Source organism: Hemiscyllium ocellatum, chromosome 14 (genome assembly GCF_020745735.1).
Source record: "Hemiscyllium ocellatum isolate sHemOce1 chromosome 14, sHemOce1.pat.X.cur, whole genome shotgun sequence".
NCBI lineage: Eukaryota > Metazoa > Chordata > Chondrichthyes > Orectolobiformes > Hemiscylliidae > Hemiscyllium > Hemiscyllium ocellatum.
In genome coordinates, this window is record NC_083414.1 from 14,079,087 (window position 1) to 14,100,593 (window position 21,507).

The 21,507-nt window shown below is 41.2% G+C and overlaps 2 protein-coding genes across 3 annotated transcripts in view; both read right to left on the minus strand.

Moving 5' to 3' along the window:
- Positions 1-4,906, minus strand: part of uba1 (ubiquitin-like modifier activating enzyme 1) — a 290,553-nt gene extending 285,647 nt beyond the window's left edge. Inside the window, exons 1-2 of the mRNA XM_060835388.1 lie at positions 4,811-4,906; positions 2,106-2,172 (exon numbers count right to left, since the gene is read on the minus strand). Coding sequence (XP_060691371.1) covers positions 2,106-2,161 — 56 coding nt within the window. The 5' untranslated portion in view covers positions 2,162-2,172; positions 4,811-4,906. The remainder of the gene's footprint in view (positions 1-2,105; positions 2,173-4,810) is intronic.
- Positions 4,907-13,847: 8,941 nt separating this feature from the next.
- traip (TRAF-interacting protein) overlaps positions 13,848-21,507 on the minus strand; it is a 41,352-nt gene continuing 33,692 nt past the window's right edge. For both annotated transcript variants that reach the window (XM_060835089.1, XM_060835090.1), the window contains exons 13-16: positions 21,377-21,422; positions 18,001-18,114; positions 16,494-16,544; positions 13,848-15,971 (exon numbers count right to left, since the gene is read on the minus strand). In XM_060835089.1, coding sequence (XP_060691072.1) covers positions 15,855-15,971; positions 16,494-16,544; positions 18,001-18,114; positions 21,377-21,422 — 328 coding nt within the window. In that variant the 3' untranslated portion in view covers positions 13,848-15,854. The remainder of the gene's footprint in view (positions 15,972-16,493; positions 16,545-18,000; positions 18,115-21,376; positions 21,423-21,507) is intronic.

The window sequence follows — 21,507 nt, forward strand, 5'->3', positions numbered from 1 at the left end:
ACATTCCGCATGTTGATGTCCTGTCTCTACAAATGTAGATGCGACCATATCAAGAGCAACAGATGAGGGGTCCTTCCACATCTGGCAGAGATTTTCCTGCACCTCCAAACACCTTATCTACTGTCTCTATCTCCTCTCCTCTTTTCCAGCACCACACTTTTTGATACAGGAACTCTGACTTTATTCTGGACTGCTTCCTAATTTATCCTCTCTAATGGATCGATGTGGCTAGCAAAACAACAAGTAAAACTAATGTCATTTACAAAATACCTTGCAAGAACTGTAATAAACACTACATTGGACAAACAGGCAGAAACCTAGCCACCAGAATACATGAACATCATCTGGTCACAAAAAGACATGACCCTCTCTCACTAATATCATTACATATAGACGAGGAAGGACACCACTTCGACTGGAATAACACACCCATCCTAGGACAAGCCAAACAGAGACACGCACAAGAATTCCGAGAAGCATGGCATTCCAACCGGAACTCTTATCAACAAACACATTGACTTGGATCCCATTTACCACCCCCTGAGAAAAGGAATAGGAAATGACATCACCACAGTAAATGACATCACCAAAGGAAATGGCAATCCAAGGAAACCTAAACACATAAATAGAAAGCAGGCCTTGCCACCAGTGCTTCATCTGGAGGCTCAATGAAGATGTAACCTAGTAGGGTGACGAAACATCTGAAAATGAACCTTCCAGCTCAGTGAGCAAACCTACATCCAGAACTTCAACCTGAGCTACAAATCTTCTCAAAACTTGTTGTCCTCTATTTCGGATGTGATCGTTGCTTTTTCAAACCCGTTAGTAAAAGACCATCCTCAGCCGTTTGTTTACGGTCTCCATGGTAAAAGAACAGAGTTACAGAATGCCATCCCCAAAGCACCTATTAAAAAATCAGCACGGTGGCTCAGTGGTTAGCACTGCTGTCTCACAGCACCAGGCACCAGGGACCCGGGTTTGATTCCAGCCTCAGGTGATTGTGTGGAATTTGCACATTTTTCCTGTGTCTGCGTGGGTTTCCTCCGGGTGGTCTGGTTTCCTCCCACAATCCAAAGATGTGCAGGTTAGGTGAATTGGCCATGCTAAATTGCCCATAATGTTCAGGGATTGTAGGTTAGGTACATTAGTCAGGGGTAAATGTAGTGTAATGGGTTTGGGCGAGATATTCTTCAGAGGTTTGTTGTGGGCTTGTTGGGCCAAAGGACCTGTTTCCACACTGTAGAATTCTATAAAAAAGAAATCCTGGGAGATGTGGTATCCTCGAGTGTTAAACTAAACTACCGAGTGACTAAGCGTCAGCCCTCTGAATTAGAAGAGGCTGATTTATGTATGGCAAAAAGAATAGAAATAGGCCATTGGTCCTGCCAATTTACTACAATGTATACATTCATGAAAAATTCCTCTTCTCTTTCCATATCTAACTCTTCAAATCCATCTTCTTCATGATATGCTTTCCTAACTTTCCATTAGATATATTTACACTATTGGCCTCCACAACTCCTTGTGGTAACAAGTTACACATTCTCTTTTGAATATAGAAGATGTTCCTTTATTCCTTGAATTGTTAGATTAGATTAGATTACTTACAGTGTGGAAACAGGCCCTTCGGCCCAACAAGTCCACACCAACCTGCCGAAGCGCAACCCACCCACACCCCTACATTAACCCCTTACCTAACATTACGGGCAATTTAGCATGGCCAATTCACCTGACCTGCACATCTTTGGACTGTGGGAGGAAACCGGAGCACCCGGAGGAAACCCACGCAGACACGGGGAGAACGTGCAAACTCCACACAGTCAGTCGCCTGAGTCGGGAATTGAACCCGGGTCTCAGGCGCTGTGAGGCAGTTGTTTCAGAATCCTACAGGTAACAGGCCAGAAAATAACTTATTTAGTCACTAAAAACTGCTTGTCCTAACTGGAATCTATTGGTGACATCAAACAGTTATAAAGTAACAACACTCATGAGATCAGTCTTCTCTGTTTATTTGACTCATCTTCCTCACCTCTATCCACCCTCTCCTTTCGGTCAGTGAGTTTCTTTCGACCACAGCAATTTGTTATACTTCCAAATATACTTACAGTTGCCTGGAGTAGAGGCCTTCATCAATCTCTGTGGAACTTTCATCTGGATCCATGGTCTGTAGGTCTGAGGAAAATAAAAGGTAGATTCTACCAAATGTGAAACTTAACTGATCTCAACTTTCTGATGAAAGGAAGGAGGAAAGTTGCATTCACTGACATAACAATGTGCAGGAGTGAGAGGCTCAATGGATAAAAAGATGAACTTGGGAAGTCCCATGGTTTTACTTATCGCTGGGTTATCTTGCTTTTAAACTGAAGGTAAAATCTTGCAAATGCTTAAAATCTGAAATTAAAACTGAAAATGCTGAAAATACACAGCAGGTCTTCTAGACGTTGTTGTGCAGAGAGAAAGACAGCCAATGTTTCAGGCCATGACCTTTAATCAGACCGGAGAAGTTTTGAGAAATAACAGGTTTTAAGTAAGTACAGGGTAGTGAGGAAAGCACAAAAGGGGAGCAACAGGTTGCTAGGAGGAAATAACGAAAGAGATAAAGGCATGAGGCAAAATAATTTGGTAATAGTCAAGCCAAAAGGAAAATGAAGAGGTGTAAACAGAAATCAGAATTACCACCTTGCTGTCCAAAGCAATGGGACAGCGATCATGATCTGACATTATTTATCTCCACCTCCTCTTCAGAAGGCTATAAAACAAGAATGTGAGATTCCTTGATCTTCAGTAGAACCATTTAGGAGGCTGGGGAAAGAGTGGTTAAATTTGGAGGAAGAACAGAGAATTAAAATGACAGAGGATACACACGGGCAGTGCTAGCTGGTGAAGCTAGGCGTTGGTGAAAAGCTGGATCTGTGCCTGTGAGCAAATGCTGTGCTGGATTGCTGTTTGTGATCCAGATTAGTACAGACCCTTCAAAGGAAGGTGGACAACCAAAACATAATCAGTCAGCAAGACTGTTCATGATGGAACTGCTTTTAAGCCAGTTTCCAGACCAGATTGTCAAAGTAAGGAATTGAAATCACTTGTGATTTTTAAAAAGAAATTTGATGATCCATTGTGTCATTAAGCTTTGTGTTGGGGGGGGGATACTTGAGAAATCTGTTGGATGTGTCTTGATCGCTTCTGCTATTTGATGTACTCTGTGGGGGTGAACAATCATAATTTGTTACCCTTATTTGCCTCCCATTAATTCTGGATGTTAGAGTATAATTTTTTTTATGTGCATAGTGTTGTATAATGAAGTTTGTTTAGAATCATAGAATCTTATAGAATTATTCTCTGGGATCTGAAACTTTGTCAACTTTAAAAAAAGTTATAGTTCCTCATCAGATCATAACATAAATTTGGTGTTGTGGTCTGGGATCATGAAAGATCACAGTGCTTTTGATTGTGCTGGGGTGGGGATGGGGGGTGGGGGGGAGGGGGTTGGTGTAAGTGCTAGGTGAATACAAATCTTCGAATATAACCCAGCCAGCTGTTTTGTCAAAATAAAGAACGACTTTTCTTTTTAAAAAGGCTGCAAGGATCAGAAACATACTGTCTAGGGGAATGAGGAGAATTCAACCATGGTTTTCAAAAGGCAATTTCACAGTAATCCTGAGAGGATGTTACCAGGGCTGCAGGAAAGGAACCAGCTATCTCGATCCTACAGAGACAAATAAACTTCAGATGCTGGAATCCAAGGCAAACAAGCAGGTGGTTGGAAGAACACAGCAAGCCAGACAGCATCAGGAAGTGGAGAAGTCAAAGTTTCGGGTATAGCACAGAGAGCTGTCAGAGATCCTAAGGGCTGAACGGCCTATTTCTGATGAGTAACCATTCAATGATTCAGATGCATCCAACCAGAGTTGACCACTATATTGTGAACAGCACGGAGAGCAGTTACAAATCGGTATTCCTAGCACTACACGCAACATTTCAACACAATTAATATTTGAAGATCCAATACAGATGAACGTACAGGATTCCGATGCAAGTTGACAACAACAACAAAAAACCCCGAAAAATCTCCTGTACACTTTGTTTCGCTTTCCTTCTGAGAAAGGGTTGAATGGCCTCTTTCAGTTTTGCAACAATTCTGTTACAACATATCACAGTTAGCCAGCAACTCCCAGTGTAACTTTCCATCAGGATGCTCAATCCTGGGGAATGGGACTAGGGAAGAGAAACCATTTGCCAATTTCATTCGATAACTAAATTGAAGACATCTGCAAATGGCTCGATTATTTCACTTCTAATTAATCCACGGAAGTTCAATACTGATTCAGTATACTAAGAACTGAAAAGAGTGACTGGTCTCCCTCTCTCTCACAAAACAATCACTTTAACTGGAGCGACTATTTCAGCTCAATACTTCCCCTCTTTGTAAATAAAACTGTTGTTTTATTGGGGGTGGGGGGAAAGAGACTAATCAACCAAATTTCAATTGACAATTTCTCTTTATAAAATAAAAAGGTCACTCGCTCCTACAACAACGAACCGCCTCTGTTTTACGTTCGGGAATATCTGTCTCAGTCTATTAGGAAGAAATTTAATTCCTAAAAAACATTCGAGCCGAAATTATGGTTCCAAATTTGAAATCTCAAAAATACACCTTTGGTCAGCTGGTTGATTTTATAGTCAGCTTCAGTGCAGCCTCACATAACCCCAGCTTGCCATCCCCAGCAGTTGCTTACGGCACTGTAGCACAACGTTTGACTACAGGACAGACATTAGGGGTTGCACCAACATACACCGAACGCTAACATACCTTGGCTTGCTCTGTCACTTGAGTAAGTTGCTCCTCTTCTGAGGGCGATACAATGTCTTGCTCCGCTCTCATTCAATGACACCGGCTCGACTTGAAACAGCAGAGCAATCACAAGAGGAAGAAAACAAAACTTCCGGCCACCTTCTTACCTCTTTAAAAGGGCAACACAGTCGACTCTTGACAGTGGCCTGGTTCACACTGGACTAGAGTGGGATGTATGAGAACAGGAACTGGCTGGTTTGAAACAGATTATTCCCCACAAAAGCAGGGGGGAGGGTCTATGAGGTAGAGGCTGAGGGGTGACCTTATAGAGGTTTACAAAAGCATGAGGGGCATGGATAGGGTAAATAGACAAGGTCTTTTCTCTAAGCTGGGGAGTCCAGAACTAGAGGGCATAGGTTTAAAGGTGATAGGGGAAAGATTTAAAAGGGGCCTGAGGGACAATCCGGTGAAGAGCACAAGCTCGGCTGATTTTCTAGTTCATGCATTGTTGGATTATTGTCTTTGTGGTTGAAACATTAAATGGAGGCCATGTCCATGCTTCATGATTCATGAAATCAATGAATTCTCATTATGATCTGACAACTACCAAATGATATCATCTGGGTACCTGCCCATTAGCCTCATTCCCACTTGTCGACCTTGGAAGGTGGAAAATCTCTTTCACATTTACCAATAACATACGTAAAGATGTTTGTGAGATGTGAGATGCTGGGTTCAAATCCCACTACGACAGTGAATGGCATTTGAAATCAATAAAATCTGTGAATTCGCAATCTAATGATGACTTGTCAATTGCTGGAAAAACCCATCTGATGTCCTTTAGGGATGGAAATTGCCATCCTTACCTGGTCTGCTGTACATGTGACTCCAGAACCACAGCAATGCGGTTGACTATTAAATGCCCCCTGGGCAATTAGGGACAACCAATAAATGGTGCTTTAATTAGCAGTACTCATAGCTCCCACAATAAAAAAAGACTTTCACTTTAATACCCAGAAAGCTAGAAATCCAAAATAAATTCCTACCAACGGGGTTAAGAACATTAAAAAAAAAGCAGCAGGGGTAGGCTACATAACCCTTTCAACTGGCCCTACCAGTCAATATGCTGATATTCTATATTAATTTCATTTCCCTACCTTATGTCCTAACAAGAGGTTCTTGTGGTGCAAGGTGTCCTGATCACTGAGCCAGAAAGTCTGAATTTGAGTCTCCCTTGCTGTACATAGATAGATAGCTATAAATAGAAAGTAGGAATTATCAACAGTGGAGGCCCACTGAAGCTGTTACCTAGTAGGGTGATGAAACATCTGGAAACGAACCTTCTAGCTCAGCGAGCAAACCGACACCCAGATGTACGTTAATGCATCTGAGCAAGTTAATTAAAAATATCGACAACAATGCTGGACTGTTTGTAGCACAGACAGATTTTAACTGGTATGTTTCAATTGTGCAATGTGTTTATTTTGTGCTGTTTGCAGGCTAGTGGCTGTTGCAGTTTTATTCATGTTTTAAGTCACTGTGCAGAAAAAATCAAAGGGATTAAATGACTTGCAACACAAGTTGTTTTCTAAAGAAGTGATGTGGAGGAGCCGGTGTTGGACTGGGGTGGACAAAGTTAAAAATCACACAACACCAGGTTATAGTCCAACAGGTTTACTTGGAAGTACTAGCTTTCCTAGCACTGCTCCTTCATCATATAGCTGGGGAGCGGGATCATATGACCCAGAATTTACAGAAGAAGGGTCACTAGACTCGGATTGTTTACTCTGCTTTCTTTCCACAGATGCAAGTAAAAAATGAGGTCTGCAGATGCTGGAGATCACAGCTGCAAATGTGTTGCTGGTCAAAGCACAGCAGGCCAGGCAGCATCTCAGGAATAGAGAATTCGACGTTTCGAGCATAAGCCCTTCATCAGGAATAAGAGAGAGAGAGAGCCAAGCAGGCTAAGATAAAAGGTAGGGAGGAGGGACTAGGGGGAGGGGCGATGGAGGTGGGATAGGTGGAAGGAGGTCAAGGTGAGGGTGATAGGCCGGAGTGGGGTGGGGGCGGAGAGGTCAGGAAGAGGATTGCAGGTTAGGAGGGCGGTGCTGAGTTGAGGGAACCTACTGAGACAAGGTGGGGGGAGGGGAAATGAGGAAACTGGAGAAATCATTTCTTTCCACAGAGGCTGTCACACCGGCTGAGTTTCTCCAGACATTTCTGTTTTTGCTTGTGATTTCCATCGCCTGCAGTTCTTGTTATTATGAAGATATCATTGCCGCTTTAAGAGGTGGAGCTTACGATAAGAGACCAAAATCCAATTTATTTGAAAACTTTGAGACAGGGGGAGGAAACCGAAAGTGAAAGTGAAATTGAAATCTTAGATTCCAAATAATTTTGCATTTAAACTTATTTGAAACATATAGCAGAGGGTTCTGGATCAAATGGGAATGCTTTCACCCTGTGTTTATTTTAAAGCCAGATAGGAAAAGTCGAGCCCAGCTGCTGTTGTCCCTGAAATGAAGTTCCTGACGGTTTTGTTAACTTTCTGCTTTGTGAGCTGCGCCAATGTCCACACGACAGAGATATGCAAATCGACTGCCATTGATCTGTCTCCCTGTCGACTGTTTGGCTTTTCTCAATGAGTTCCTTCCCACAGCTGCAGCTCTGCAGAACTAACGGTGGTTGAGTTTTAATATCTGCACTGACTCCAGGATCCCTTTGGCTTTATCAGTTTATTAGCTGGTAGTACACTTAGACACCCTTGATATAGATATTCATATGTCCCAATAGATGGGTGACATCCAAGATTGGTCTTATAGTGGACATTGAAGATGATTATCTAAGATTACAATGAGATCTTGATCAATTGGGTGAATGGGCTGAGGAGAGGTAGATAGTTTGATTTGGTAAATAAAAGGTACTGCATTTCAGTAAAACAAATGGGGGCAGGATTTATAGAGTTACAAGTAAGTGCTTGAGTAGTGTTGCAGGACAGGGAGACTTAGGGATTCAGATACATACATATGCTTCACATATAGATAGGCTGGCGAAGGTGAGTACTACAGATGCTGGAGATCAAAGTCAACATTAGTGTGTTGCTGGAAAAGCACAGCAGGTCAGGCAGCATCTGAGGAGCAGGAAAATCGAGTTTCAGGCAAAAGCCCTTCATCAGGAATGAGACTGGGAGCCTCTGGGTGGAGAGATAAATGGAAAGGGGGTGAGGCTGGGGGTGGTGAAGGAAGCTTAGAGTGCAATAGGGGATGAAGGTGGGGGGTAAAGGTGATAGGTCGGATAGAAGGGTGGAGTGGATAGATGGGAAGGAAGATTGACAGATGGGACAGGTCATGAGGACGATGCTGAGCTGGAAGGTTGGAACTGGGGTAAGGTGGGGTGGGGGAGGGGAAATAAGGAAACTGGTGAAGTCCACATTGATGCCCTGGGGTTGGAAGGTCCCAAGGCAGATGATGAGGCGTTCTTCCTCCAGGCGTCGGGTGATAAGGGAGTGGTGATGGAGGGGGCCCAGGACCTGCATATCCTCGGCAGAGTGGGAGAGGGAGTTGAAATGTTCAGCCATGGGGCGGTGGGATTGGTTGGTGCAGGTGCCCCGGAGATGTTCTCTAAAGCGCTCTGCAAGTAGGCAGCCTGTCTCCCCAATGTGGAGGAGACTGCAACGGGAGCAATGGATACAATAAATAACATGGAACTGCAGGTGAAACTTTGATGGATGTGAAAGGCTCCTTTGGGGCCTTGGATGGAGGTGAGGGGGGAGGTGTGGGTGCAGGTTTTGCAATTCCTGCGGTGGCAGGGGAAGGTGCCTTGGGGGGAAGGGAAGAACAGTAGTTTGTTAGGGCATGTGGACCTGCTGAGGTAGTCGTGGAGGGAACAGTTTTTGCGGATAGTGGTGAGGAGGGAAATATATCCCTGGTGGTGGGGTCCGTTTGTAGGTGGCAGAAACGGCAGAAGATGATGCGGAGGTTGGTGGGGTGGAAGGTGAGGACCAGGGAGGCTCTGTCCTTGTTGCGGTTGAAGGAGTGTGGTTCGAGGGCAGTGGTGCAGGAAGTGGATGAGATGCGCTGGAGGGCACCATCAACCACGTGGGAAGGGAAGTTGTAATCTTCAAAGAAGAGAGGCCATCTGGTGTGTTCAGTGGTGGAACTGGTCCTCCTGGGAGCAGATGCGGTGGTGGCAGAGGAATTGTTAACAAGGGATAGCATTTTTGCAGGAGGCAGGGTGGGATTAAGTGTAATCCAGATAGCTGTGGGAGTCAGTGGGTTTGTAGAAAATGTCAGTGTTGAGTTGGTCACCGTTAATGGAGCTGGTGTGGACCAGGAAGGGGAGGGAGGTGTCAGAGATGCTCCAGGTGAATTTAAGGTTGGGGTGAAAGGTATTGGTGAAGTTGATGAATTATTCAACCTCCTCGTGGGAGAACGAGGCGGTGCCGATGCAGTTATCGATGTAGCAGAGGAAGATGTGGGCAGTGGTGCCCGTGTAACTACAGAAGATAGACTGTCCCAAGTAGCCGACAAAGAGATAGGCATAGCTGGGGTCCATGCGGGTTCCCATGGCTACCCCTATTGTTTGAAGGAAGTGGGAGGATTTGAAGGAGAAATTGTTGAGGGTGAGGACCAGTTCAGCTACATGAATTAGTGTGTCAGTGGAAGGGTATTGGAGACGTCGGGAGAGGAAGAAATGGGGGGCTTGGAGGCCCTGGTCATGGCAGATGGAGGTGTAGAGGGACTGGATGTCCATGGTGAAGATAGGCGTTGGGGGCCAGGGAAAAGGAAGTCTTGGAGGAGGTGGAGGCATGGGTGGTGTCCCGGATATCTGTGGGGAGTTTCTGGACGGGGGGATAGGATAGTATCAAGGTAGGTGGAGATGAGTTTGGTGGGGCAGGAGCATGCTGAGATAATGGGTTGGCCGGGGTAGTCAGGCTTGTGGATCTTGGGTAGGAGGTAGAATCGGGCGGTGTGGGATTCCCGAACTATGAGGGTGGAAGCTGTGGTGGGAGATCCCCTGAGGGGATGAGGTTGTGTATGGTCTGGGAGTGTCTGATTACAGATTAACATTTGCATAGACCTAACATGCAAATGTCTCCATTTATAAAACATCCTAAAAACATGGTGTGGAGGAGCCGGTGTTGAACTGGGGTGGACAAAGTTAAAAATCTCACAACACCAGATTATATAGTCCAACAGGTCTAATTGGAAGCACACTAGTTTTTGGAGCAACGTTCCTTCATCAGGTGAAGGAGCGTCGCTCCGAAAGCTAGTGTGCTTCCAATTAAACCTGTTGTGTGATTATTAACTTTGTACACCCCAGTCCAACACCAGCACCTCCAAATCATAGTCCAACAGGTTTATTTGAAAGTACTAGCTTTCAGAACGATATTCCTTCAGTTACCTGAAGGAGCAGCGCTCTGAAAGCTTGTACTTCCAAATAAAGCTGTTGGACTATAACCTGGTGTTGTGTGATTTTTAGCTTTATCCTAAAAAATACAGACACTTCTCAGGACCTTTAATAATTTTGAAAATTTGAGTCACATAGGGTGACATATCAGACAGATGAACAAACGCTTAGAGATAGTTTCAAAGGAGGATCTTCAAAAAAGATTTGTATTTGTATGGTGAGGTTAGGAAAGGCAATTCAGAGTGTGTGGAGCTGAGCAGCCAGAATTGATGATGATGTGGAAGTGCTAGTGTTGGACTGGGGTGGACAAAGTCAAAAATCACACAACACCAGGTTATAGTCCAATAGGTTATAGTCCAATAGGTTCGGTTGAAGCTGCAAGTTTTCGGAGCCCCTCTCCTTCCTCAGGCAGCTAATTGGAGATGCACAAGAGGTCAGAATGCAGCTTAAAAAAGTTGTGAGACAAGGCAAATGACTTCTTTAAAAACAAAAAAAAACCCATGGTATTATGGCATGACAGGAACCATTTAAGTGTTGTAGTTTATCCTTGTTTTCAAATCTCTCCAGAGCCTCATCCCTCCAATTCTTTCAAATCTCCACATAACTAAAAAATATCTGCACGCTAATTCTAGCTGATTTTAACCTTTCCATTACTGGCTATGCCTTCAGCTTTCAGTTCTGGAAATTTCTCTCTCAGTCTCTCTACCTCCATATCATCCTTTAAAATGCATGCTAACAATCACCTTGTATGGCTCAGTGTCAAATTTTGTTTGGTAAGACTCCTGAGAAGTGCATTGCTAAGGTTTTCTGTGTTTAAAGGACTATTTAATGCAAGTCTATTGACCGGGTCAGTTTTTTTTAATGCAAGCTAGAGGAACAGCATCTCATTTTCCACTAAGGCACCTTGCAGCTTCTAGGACTCAATGTTGAATTTATCGATTTTGAATTCAGATTGTGAGCACTATCTTCCATTACGACTACAACTCCATTGTGGCATGTCTTATTTGTCTCTTGTTGGATTTGCTTTCAGCCGATGGACCCATAACCTCCTTTCCTCACCCATTTATATCTCGATTGCTACCATCACTAGCGCTCCCTTTGTCTTTTGATCTAGGCACCCTCATCATCCTTTCCACTTTCTCTTCCTGTCAACAGCATTAAAACACCATTTCCCAACCCCTTTCAGTTCTGAAGAGTCACATTAGCCTTTTAACTCTGTTTTTCTCTCTCCAAGTTGCTGCTGAATCTGTTGACTTTCTCCAGCATTTTCAATTTCTTTTTCAGTTTGAACTCATTTGCCTTGATCTGATAAGCTCTATTAGATTTGACCTTCCCAGTTCCTCACTGAACATTGAGCACAGCAATTGTGTAGGTTATAGCAGGTAAGGAGGGAAACAAATGGAATTTTGGCACTTATTGCCTAAGAAAAGGAGTATGCACATAGGAAAGTGTTGCTACCACTGTACAAGGCGTTAGTGAGTTTGAACCCAGAGTATTGAGTGAAATTTTCAGTCCCCTTGAAGAGGGATGTAGTTATATTTGTGGCAGTTCAGAGGAGGTCCACTAGATTGATTTCTGAGATGCAAGTCTTGACTTATGAAGAGAGATTGAGTAATTTAGGTCTATACTCTCTGGAAATGAGGGATCTAATTGAGGTGTATAAGATGCTCAAAGGGATTGACAAAATAGGAAAGATGTTTCCTCATGTGGAGCGATCTGGAAGACAAGGTCATAGTTTTAGGATAAGGGGTAGCTGATTTGAAAATAAATTACTTCTCTGAACGTGTTGCAAATCTATGGAATTCACTACCCTAGAGTGTGTTGAATGCTGGGACATTGAGTAAATTTAAGGAGTAAGATAGATTTTTAATTAGCAGTTGGTTGAAGCGTTATGGAGGGTGGGTAGGAAAGTGGAATTGGAACCAACTTGTGACCAGCCATGAGTCTGTCAAATGGTGGAGCAGACTTGAGGAACTGAATTGTTTACTCCTGCCCCTAGTTCTTATGTTAATAGTCTGAATGCTCCAACTGCTTATTGAAGAGACAACAAGAATGAACACAATTGAGTCAAAATATTTAATAGAGTCAGGTACTGTACAATAAACATACATAAATAATCCAATACATTGATGCCCAAGACATAAACCTTCAGCTTTTTTAACTAGCAATTGTACACAAAACCAGATTCATCATTGTAATGAACCACAAAAAATCACCACAAAACTATTTAGAACTGTTAAGGAATTAGTGGAAGTACAAGTATGTCAAAGAGTTAATTTAATAGTGGCGGAAGGCTATGCTAATTGTCATCTGAGCTCAAACAGTGGACTGGATAGCAAAATGGCTGCAATCAGTTCAAGGTGGTCAGTTCTTTAACTCATCACACAGAAGTCAGTCATTTAGTCAATCAGGTCTGGAAATCCTGTTTAAATAATAAACTCATTTCATCAAAAGATTTTCACTTGGTTTTTGAGTATTTGGCACAGGCTGCTATGTGCAAAGGATATTGGTAAAAATGCCCGGGTTCTGCTTCTGCACAAGTTACTAAATATACAAAAATCATGTTTGATACTTTTGACAATGATTCACATGTTGTGTTAATGGTCTATGTTTGCAAACACATTTCTCATGCAGCTGTAACCAGATTTCTTGGTTCATTTACTTTTAACGTCAAGCAATAGGAATTCAGGACCAGGTAAAATAGATTGTAAAATTCTTCTGAGAAAGAGTTTCAGATAAAGGGCTGGAGACAAACACCCAATACAAATCATACCAGAGAATTCGTCTAATCTCAAAACAAACATCACTAACAGAGAGGAAACAAAGCTTGTGCCATCAAATTCAATCTATAATTACTGTCAATTTCAAATTCACTAACTACTAGACCGAAGCCAAGCATATTTCAGATCCAAAACACAATGTAGGGATGTTTCACTCAAATAAAATCGATTCACTGCCAAGGCTCACTGGGTAACAGCAGTAGATACTAAATATTAATAATTTCTTTACGGACTGTCAAATCTGTTTTCAGTAATTCCAATGGGCTAATTTGAAATCTTTGTACCAGAGCCCATTTAAACTCAATCTGAAGAAATCTTGATCAAAGTCAGCCTTCCTGGCTAAAGTAGTTCAGGATTAGAGGATTAAATTGTTGATGTGCTCATTGATAAGATTTTTAAAAAAATGTCAGGAGATATGGAACTGAAAGGATTTTGATGGACGACATCTTTAATTTATTTTACCGCTGGCTAGAATCAGGAAATTCAGGCATGATGGGCCAAGAGGCTGCTTTCTGTGATTTCTCGTGCTTCTAATGTAGTGATGAAAGACCAGACAGCATTTTTGACATTTAATAACAAGTTCCACTGGTATCTGTCTCTTTCACCAAATTGAAATGGAGAGAACCAGCTGGATAGTCAGAGACATCCCACGCAGAAGTAAAAAGTTGTTTTTAAAACTGCATCCCATTTTGATAAGGACACAAAATAAAACCCAAATGGAAAATCTCATCTAAATCAAGCAATAATTACAGAATAAAAGACAGTTTCAACTAAAAACCCTGATTACTTTTCCAATATAAAGGATAAATTACCTTTGATTTCCAATTACAGTATTAATAAAAGATTTAGGAAGCAATTCATGGTTCATAGGAGTTAACCTTCTCATTTTTCATTAATTGGTTTTTGAATAAGTGCTATATTTATGAAGGGCTTTAAAAATATTTAATATTATCCTAAGATGACAACAACTGGAAGATTTTAACCTTATTAGATGCACTTACTGCCTACGATTTTTAAAGAGGTAGTCTCATCAACAAGGACCATTCTTTTGAAATCATCAAAGGCATCCTCAATCAAAAGTTAAAAACGGTAAGGGGAATTAGCCACAGTCCGCAAAGGACCAAAGGCATTTTCTCTCCATTTGAGACAATTGTTTGTGTATAGTTTGATGGACACTGCTTTTTTGGCACAGTGAGGAAGCAGTCATCCTGAATTATCACCTTAAGAATAATGGTTACATGTTACAGTGAAAGTTCAGCACTTGCATAAGCAAAGATTGACTGAAAAACAAATGACTGAGCCTGACAATGCAAAGGGATGAATGAACATACAAGCTCCAAGAAGAATTGAGCCTGCCTTTGTGCTGTTGGCTTTCTCTAGAAATGTTTGTTCAGTATCTGTGTGCACCATCAGGTCATGCTTAGGAACCTGCCCCAGCCAGTTTCCTCAATGCCATCGGTTGTCATATTGAAAGAAAATAGAAACAAAAATGGATCATTACTACAGTATAACAGGTAGCCTCTACAGAAGTCATTTCACGTTACTATAGGTTTTGAGAAACGACCGCTAAATCAGTACGTACATTAAGTGTCAACTACAGTACAGAGAAGTGAGAGCTTACAGGTAAATGGCAATGACCCATAGACAGGTGGAGATGTTAGATACCTCAGTAAGTTACATGAACTGACTACTTTTGCTGTGTGTTTGTAACATCAAAATGACAAACAATTCAAACTCTTCCACTAGCCAGGAGTCTTATGGTGATTGCTGTGACATGAGCCACCAAATTGTACACTGATGTGTACAAAGTTAGCCTACTATTTCAAAACTGTGAAAACATCGCAAATATATAAAAAAAAATTTTGTTCAAAATGATACTGAAACCTAATAGCCAGTGACAGGAATCTGAAGAGTCCAGACACTACTGCACCCGATGTTGAACAGACATTTGTATTGAGGAATCAGTGGCATATTATTGTCAACAGGCTGTTCCATGTGTGACTCAAATAGGTAGGTTAACTCAGCCCAGGGATTCAGATGATCCAGAAACAAACATAGGAAGCCCTTCACTAGGTAACCATGAGCTAAACCCTGGGACTCGATTAACTTCAAATCCAACCAGACTTTCAGAATGTAAGTCACTGCTAACAACGTCAATTCAACATGAAATGGGCTGGGACTGGCTCAGAAATATTTCTTGCAATAAGTTGCTTCAATATAAGTTTGGATAGTTTCAAAAGTTACAACCTCATAAATTCCTACTTTAAAGCCATTCCAATTTGGCACTGTCATTCAGGGAGGGGCCCACTCAAGCAAACAGGAAAATGTCACACCTGTACAAACAAATAATGGTCGCCTGACACAGCACAGATATACTCTTCACCTAACCCATGCTATACTTGACCGAGGGTGTTTGATGCTGGGTGAATAAGGTGTATTCTCCAGTACAAATACCTCACAAGCATGAGGTAAAGCCAAAGCAATATCTGTCAATATTCATAATACGAGATCTGATTTCAATCAAAGTTCTTCGACTGCTTACAGTGTCACCTTTTGTTGAGTAGGAGTTTTATTTAACATCATAATGATTTCTCCTTTTCGGAATGCCAATAAGTTAATGCTCTCAGGGATTAGAGTAACAACAGTAGGCTGTCTGGAGCTGAAATGGTTCAAACATTGTGAAGAATAACAGGGCTTTTTAACCTTGGGACTATTGACTTAAACAACCCTGTAGTATACTTAGCTTGTCTGTCAGTTAGTGCAGGCCAGCTGCATTTTTCTAGTATGGTTTCAGACACTGGTGTCAACATTAACATGCTACTGCAGACCTGGCATTCAGTTCAAGGTCAAGATGGATCCCTAATGTTCCCGAATCAAATCAGGAAATCCTCCAACTTGTGCTGCTTGCAAATAGAGGGCTTGACAGCTGTCCGAGACACCTTCTTCCTCTTTGCCTTTAATGGCAGTGGTCGAATTTCAGTCATTTTGGTCTGAAGGAGTGTTAAAGAAAAGCAATTTTTTAAAACAAAAATGCAATATTTTATAAAGCTATTATTTCCTTCTTGGTATTGTTGAAATAACACATACGACTTGTCCACCAGGAGAATGAAGTTTTCTGGATTAAAAGTTCCTGACTAGAAACACAAACAAACGTAGTGGTTGATAATGAATTGAAAAATATTTTAATTTATCAACTCAGATTTTTCCCCATTTCCCTACCATCTGTCTCACCCCCTCTGCCTGTGATGACAAACTATTTGCTCAATATCCATACTTAGGGGAGCCCTGGTTCCCACATATTCTGTCTCCCCGCCACTGATTCCACCCTCCCACTTTACTGTCTGACTGACGAGATGGTTTGCAATTTTGTGGCCAACCGGGAGCCAAGTTTCGGTCTCTATGTCCCCTCGAGCACAAAGTGTGCTGAGCTCCATCATTCATCAGATGCCCCATCTCTGCCCATCTATTTCATTTCACTCACACAAACAACTTGAAAATCCAGCAAAGGATACAGGTTCGATAAACTTCGTTCTTCCCCCCATTCCATCGAAGCCAGTCCGCACCTAAGGGGACAAAGCAAATTCAGAGAAATTAATACTGGGTTGGATTTTGGGTAAAAATGGTGAGGTTATGGAGGACTGAACTGGACAGAAACTTCCAAACTCTGCACAGAGCACAGTTAAATGGCAAAATCTAAAAACATCCATCTGATTTGCTTTACCCTGTAAACTGTACCACATGTGCCTCACTGAGAGGTTCGACATTCAAACACAAAAGAGCATAAAGGCCTGGTGCTTACCCACCAGTTACTCATGAAACATGTCAGAGAAAGTGCGCACTTACTCATTCAATTACTAAGTACATATTTGTTTTAAAAGCATGATTAAATCTTAATTACTAGCAATTAACCTCACTGGTTTGAATATCAGCTTTTAAAATGGAGTCATATTCCTCCAGCTTTTAATTATTTCTGGGGATTAACAAATGTTAATTTTCTATTTCTTCTTCTAATACTTTCAATCCCATTTTCCCTTCCCTCCCTATTTTGCTTTCAGCACATGATTTTACATTGTACCAAATATTCTAACAACACTTTCTGGTTTAGATTGTGTGTGCCTGATTTTCTAATCTATTTAGTTGAGCAGAAACTCCCCTGGGTGCCCAGGTTTCAGACTGCTTGTGGACGGTACACTGTCCTGATTGGATAACCTCAAACTGCAGTGAAAGATTCTCAGAAATTCTATGGGCCTGTATGTGCAAAATGAAGAGTAAGTGTCTTGGTTAGCTATGCAAAATTTGAGCCATTATAAGACCGATACACCAACCAAAAAAAAACTGAAGAAAGCATCTGTACCCAGCCTGCTTCTGAACAACAATTCCGAATTTAACAGAAGGCAGGGTGTGAAATTAAGGGATCTTAATTGATGTACGATGATCTATCTCGATACAGTCTAATTCAAGCTGCCTTCTGGAGACTGTTGATGTGACGTTTTGAGCACAATCAAAAAATAATGTGAAGTGACTTCTGTATTCTAGACACTTTCTGAACCACCAGGTCAAAATTGGTGAGCTTGATTCCAAGGTGGATCACCTCAGGATTTAAACTCAGAACCACGTGGGTGCTCAGTGAGTGCTGATACCCAAACTACCTCCCCGACCTCTGATCAGTCATCCAGGCTGTTACTGCTCCTATCTTAGGTTTTTATCATTTTTTGTATGGATACTCCTGCATAACACGCTCATGAATTTATTACATAAAAACCAAAATCGCTATGAGGCAATAACGTCAAATAGTATTTCCTAAACAGCACAAAACCTTAAACCCCTCAATTCCACCCACCCCCAAACATCTACTGAACAATTAGAGAATTCAGGCACAAGTCTAAACAAAAATGGTTAAGGTTAACAATAGTACAGTGTAACAAATATGTGATTTTTCTTATTAGGTCTGAAGGAAGCTAGGCTCACTTTGGTCCCCATAGCACATGAGAATAGGAAAGAAACAATCCCATCACTTACTGATCCTTGGTTTGTGTGTGGATTCAAGAAGCTGCCACAAGGTTTTTTTTGGAAGAGCATTGAGTTTTTGAGGAACGCTGGGAGAATATGATCATCCTCATCGCTGTTCATTTTCTTAAAGATAAAAGAGAAGCTTTTTTAAGGTTGCTGCAATTTAGATCTGAATTGCTTGAGGTGAAGTCTCCACCCATCGCTTAACCAGATAAAGCCAATCAAATTGTCAAACCTAACTCATGTTCAGGTTGATAAAGTAAATGCTGAGTTTCAAATCTAAACTAGATGTTTCAGACTTTTATCCAGATTTTTAAAGTACATGCATCAGGTTGCCTTTCCTTCATACACAAACATAGTAATAATGACAATAACTTAAAGTGAAATACAGAATACCAGTTTCTAATAGGTTGGGAGAAGGCAAATGCGTCTTGGTCTAATCCATCAGGAGAGCTGTTTCCAACCTCACCAACAATTTTGTCTAATATCTGAGTTTATGAACATTACCATAGAGAGGCAACAATTATTCACAGTACAAGATTTCATATTGAGCCATACTTGTACAAATAAACACATTAAAAGTTTATTAAGGGACATTTTTACATTTGTACGTGTATAGTTTGAGTCAAGAATGACGACTCTGCTGGAACAGATTTGTCAGGTTTCCCACTAAACAGAGATGGCACAGTGGGTAATGCTGCTGGATTAACAATCCAGACACACGGGTTAATGCTACTAAAGTTAGTGTACAGTGAAAAATGTTATCCACGATTGCAAAGAGGTCTTGATCAATTGAGTCATTATCGAACCAGTTGGGTTTTCCGACTGGTTTCGTGGTCATCAGTAGATTCTTAATTCCAGACTTTTTATTGTATTGAATTCAAATTCCACAATCTGCCATGATTTGAACCCAGATTCCCAGAACATTAATAGTCTAATGATAATACCACTAGGCCATCGCCTGCCCTTTACAATTAATACTTAACTGCCATCTGAAACCACCCCAGCAAATCAGAATTCAAGGACAATAAGGAATAAGTGTGATTTAAGGTGTCAACATTAGATAGATTTGACATATTTTAACATACATTTTGGAATTTTGAATTTTGATCTCGTGACATTTGGGTTTTCTGTGTAATGGGATTTAATGACCAATTTATAGGTATTTCTGTAGGCCTGATGATTTCTTTTAAAAAAAAAATGATAGTTTGTGGAGGTTCATGGAGATTTGTTTATATCGGGAGTGTTTCAGTGAACAAGCCTAAGATTTTCAAATAAAAGATGCTGGAATTTTTTTGAGGGCTTACAAGAAATACCCATAGCTTGGGGATAAAAAAAAAACCTTTTAGTTTCTGATTGGACAGCTTGGCAGAAGGCGGATTTATAAAGCAGCTGCTCCTGTGAAAAGGAGGTAATTTAAAATGGTCAAAAAATCTCAGCTGAGATCAGAACATGAATAACAGGCTTCAATGTTGACTGCTAAAGTGAATATTTAAATATCACGTAATAGCATCGAGACTCTTTATTAAGTATGACATATACAAAATTACATTGGTGGGAAGTATTTCATACAGTTACTGCTCCACATGTTGTATTTGTTTCAACAGCATTGCTATAAGTCATCAAAGCTCTTCAGATATGCTACAATTTGACTGTTTTGGTTTTTATTCTTTAATGAGATATCGGCATTGCTGGCTGTACCAACATTTGCTGTTCACCTTTATTGCTGAAAGAAAGGTGGCGCTGAGCTGCCTTCCTGAAGAGCAACAACCTTTGGGGTGTGGGTACTCCAAGGGATTTCGTTCATTGAAACCTACATTTTGTGATAGAGTGGAACATAATTCCAAGTCAGGTTGGAGTCTATTAATAAAGTTTGCAGCCTACTATAAATACACAGTCATTAATCAGTGCCCTTTAAGTGATGTGCGGAAATCATACTTTATTAATAATAATCTTATTTTTACAGCATAATAGCTGCTAATGGCCAAACATCCTGATATGACTCTCAATCTTGATCTGTTATAAATCATAAACTATCTTATAATTTGCTCATAACGCACTGTGGCACAGTGGTTAGCACTGCTGCCTCACAGCGCCAGAGACCCGGGTTCAACTCCCCCCTCAGGCGACTGACTGTGTGGAGTTTGCACGTTCTCCCTGTGTCTGCGTGGGTTTCCTCCGGGTGCTCCGGTTTCCTCCCACAGTCCAAAGATGTGCGGGTCAGGTGAATTGGCCATGCTAAATTGCCCATAGTGTTAGGTAAGGGGCAAATGTAGGGGTAGGGGTACGGGTGGGTTGCGCTTCGGCGGGTCGGTGTGGACTTGTTGGGCCAAAGGGCCTGTTTCCACACTGTAAGTAATCTAATCTAATCTAAAACCATTGTTGAAAAAGGAGCATTTTTGGCTGATGCTTGGTAATTAATATTCAAAACACCACCCATTTAGCATGAAGGTCCAAATACATTTTGTCTCAACACACCTTTGAATGCCATATTAGTTTCATTTTTGGGGTCACATGTCAGGTTCAAAACATGTCAGTAGTATGGAACAAATGACCTGAAATAACCTTACACAAACTGACACTGAATTTCAGGCTCAGGCTGCGTATGCATGATACTCCTGAGGCCATTGTGTAATTTTGATGCATGATAATTACATGATAACATGAGCAATTAAATGCAAGTATATCTCAGAATGTCCTTAGACAGGGAAGAAATTGATTGGTTTTGAAGTGAATATTGGATGGAAGTTAGGCACACTCACTTCTAGGAAGACCAATGAGGGTGCCAACAGAGGGAGTATACTGCCACCCTGTGGGCCCAGCAAGGAGCTTCACTAGGGCAGGAACATGATTTGCTTACAAGTGCTCCCGTTGAGCACAGAACTGCATTACATTGCAAGATCACTGATCAAAGATTGGTTCATGGAGTAATTATGACAAAGGAGGCCATTTGGCTTGTTGAGTTCATGCCCTGTTAACATTCATAACTTTGAGTCTTGGTATCTTTCTGCCTTGTATTTTCAAATTAAATTTCACAGTAAATAGCAGATTCATTGATGACAGTGTTAACTTTGCAGTTTTTAATAACCAAGTATGATTTCCACACATCAGTTAAAGGGCACTGATTAATGACTGTGTACTTATAGTAGGCTGCAAAAACATTTAAAACCAGGTGGTTAAAATTCCTATAATTTTGCTTGCTTGTTCTGGGTTCCAAAAACAGTCCTGCAAAGATTCAACATTGCAACTAACCTTGATATACACCTGAACCTCTGATTAGATTACATGGCAATTGCTATTTATTTTCAAGACAATTTAGCAAATTCAATCATCACAGGTAGAGTTGGAACAACTAGTTATGCAAAGTTTGTAAGTAAATACTCGCCTTTGATTTGTCCACTGATTTAGTAGACTGATTTAACCTTGGTAACCTACGAAAAAGAAGGGGTAAGGTAGAAAAAAAGACCAAATACAATTAGTGTGTTACATTAAGAAAAAGGTAATTTTGGTCTGGCT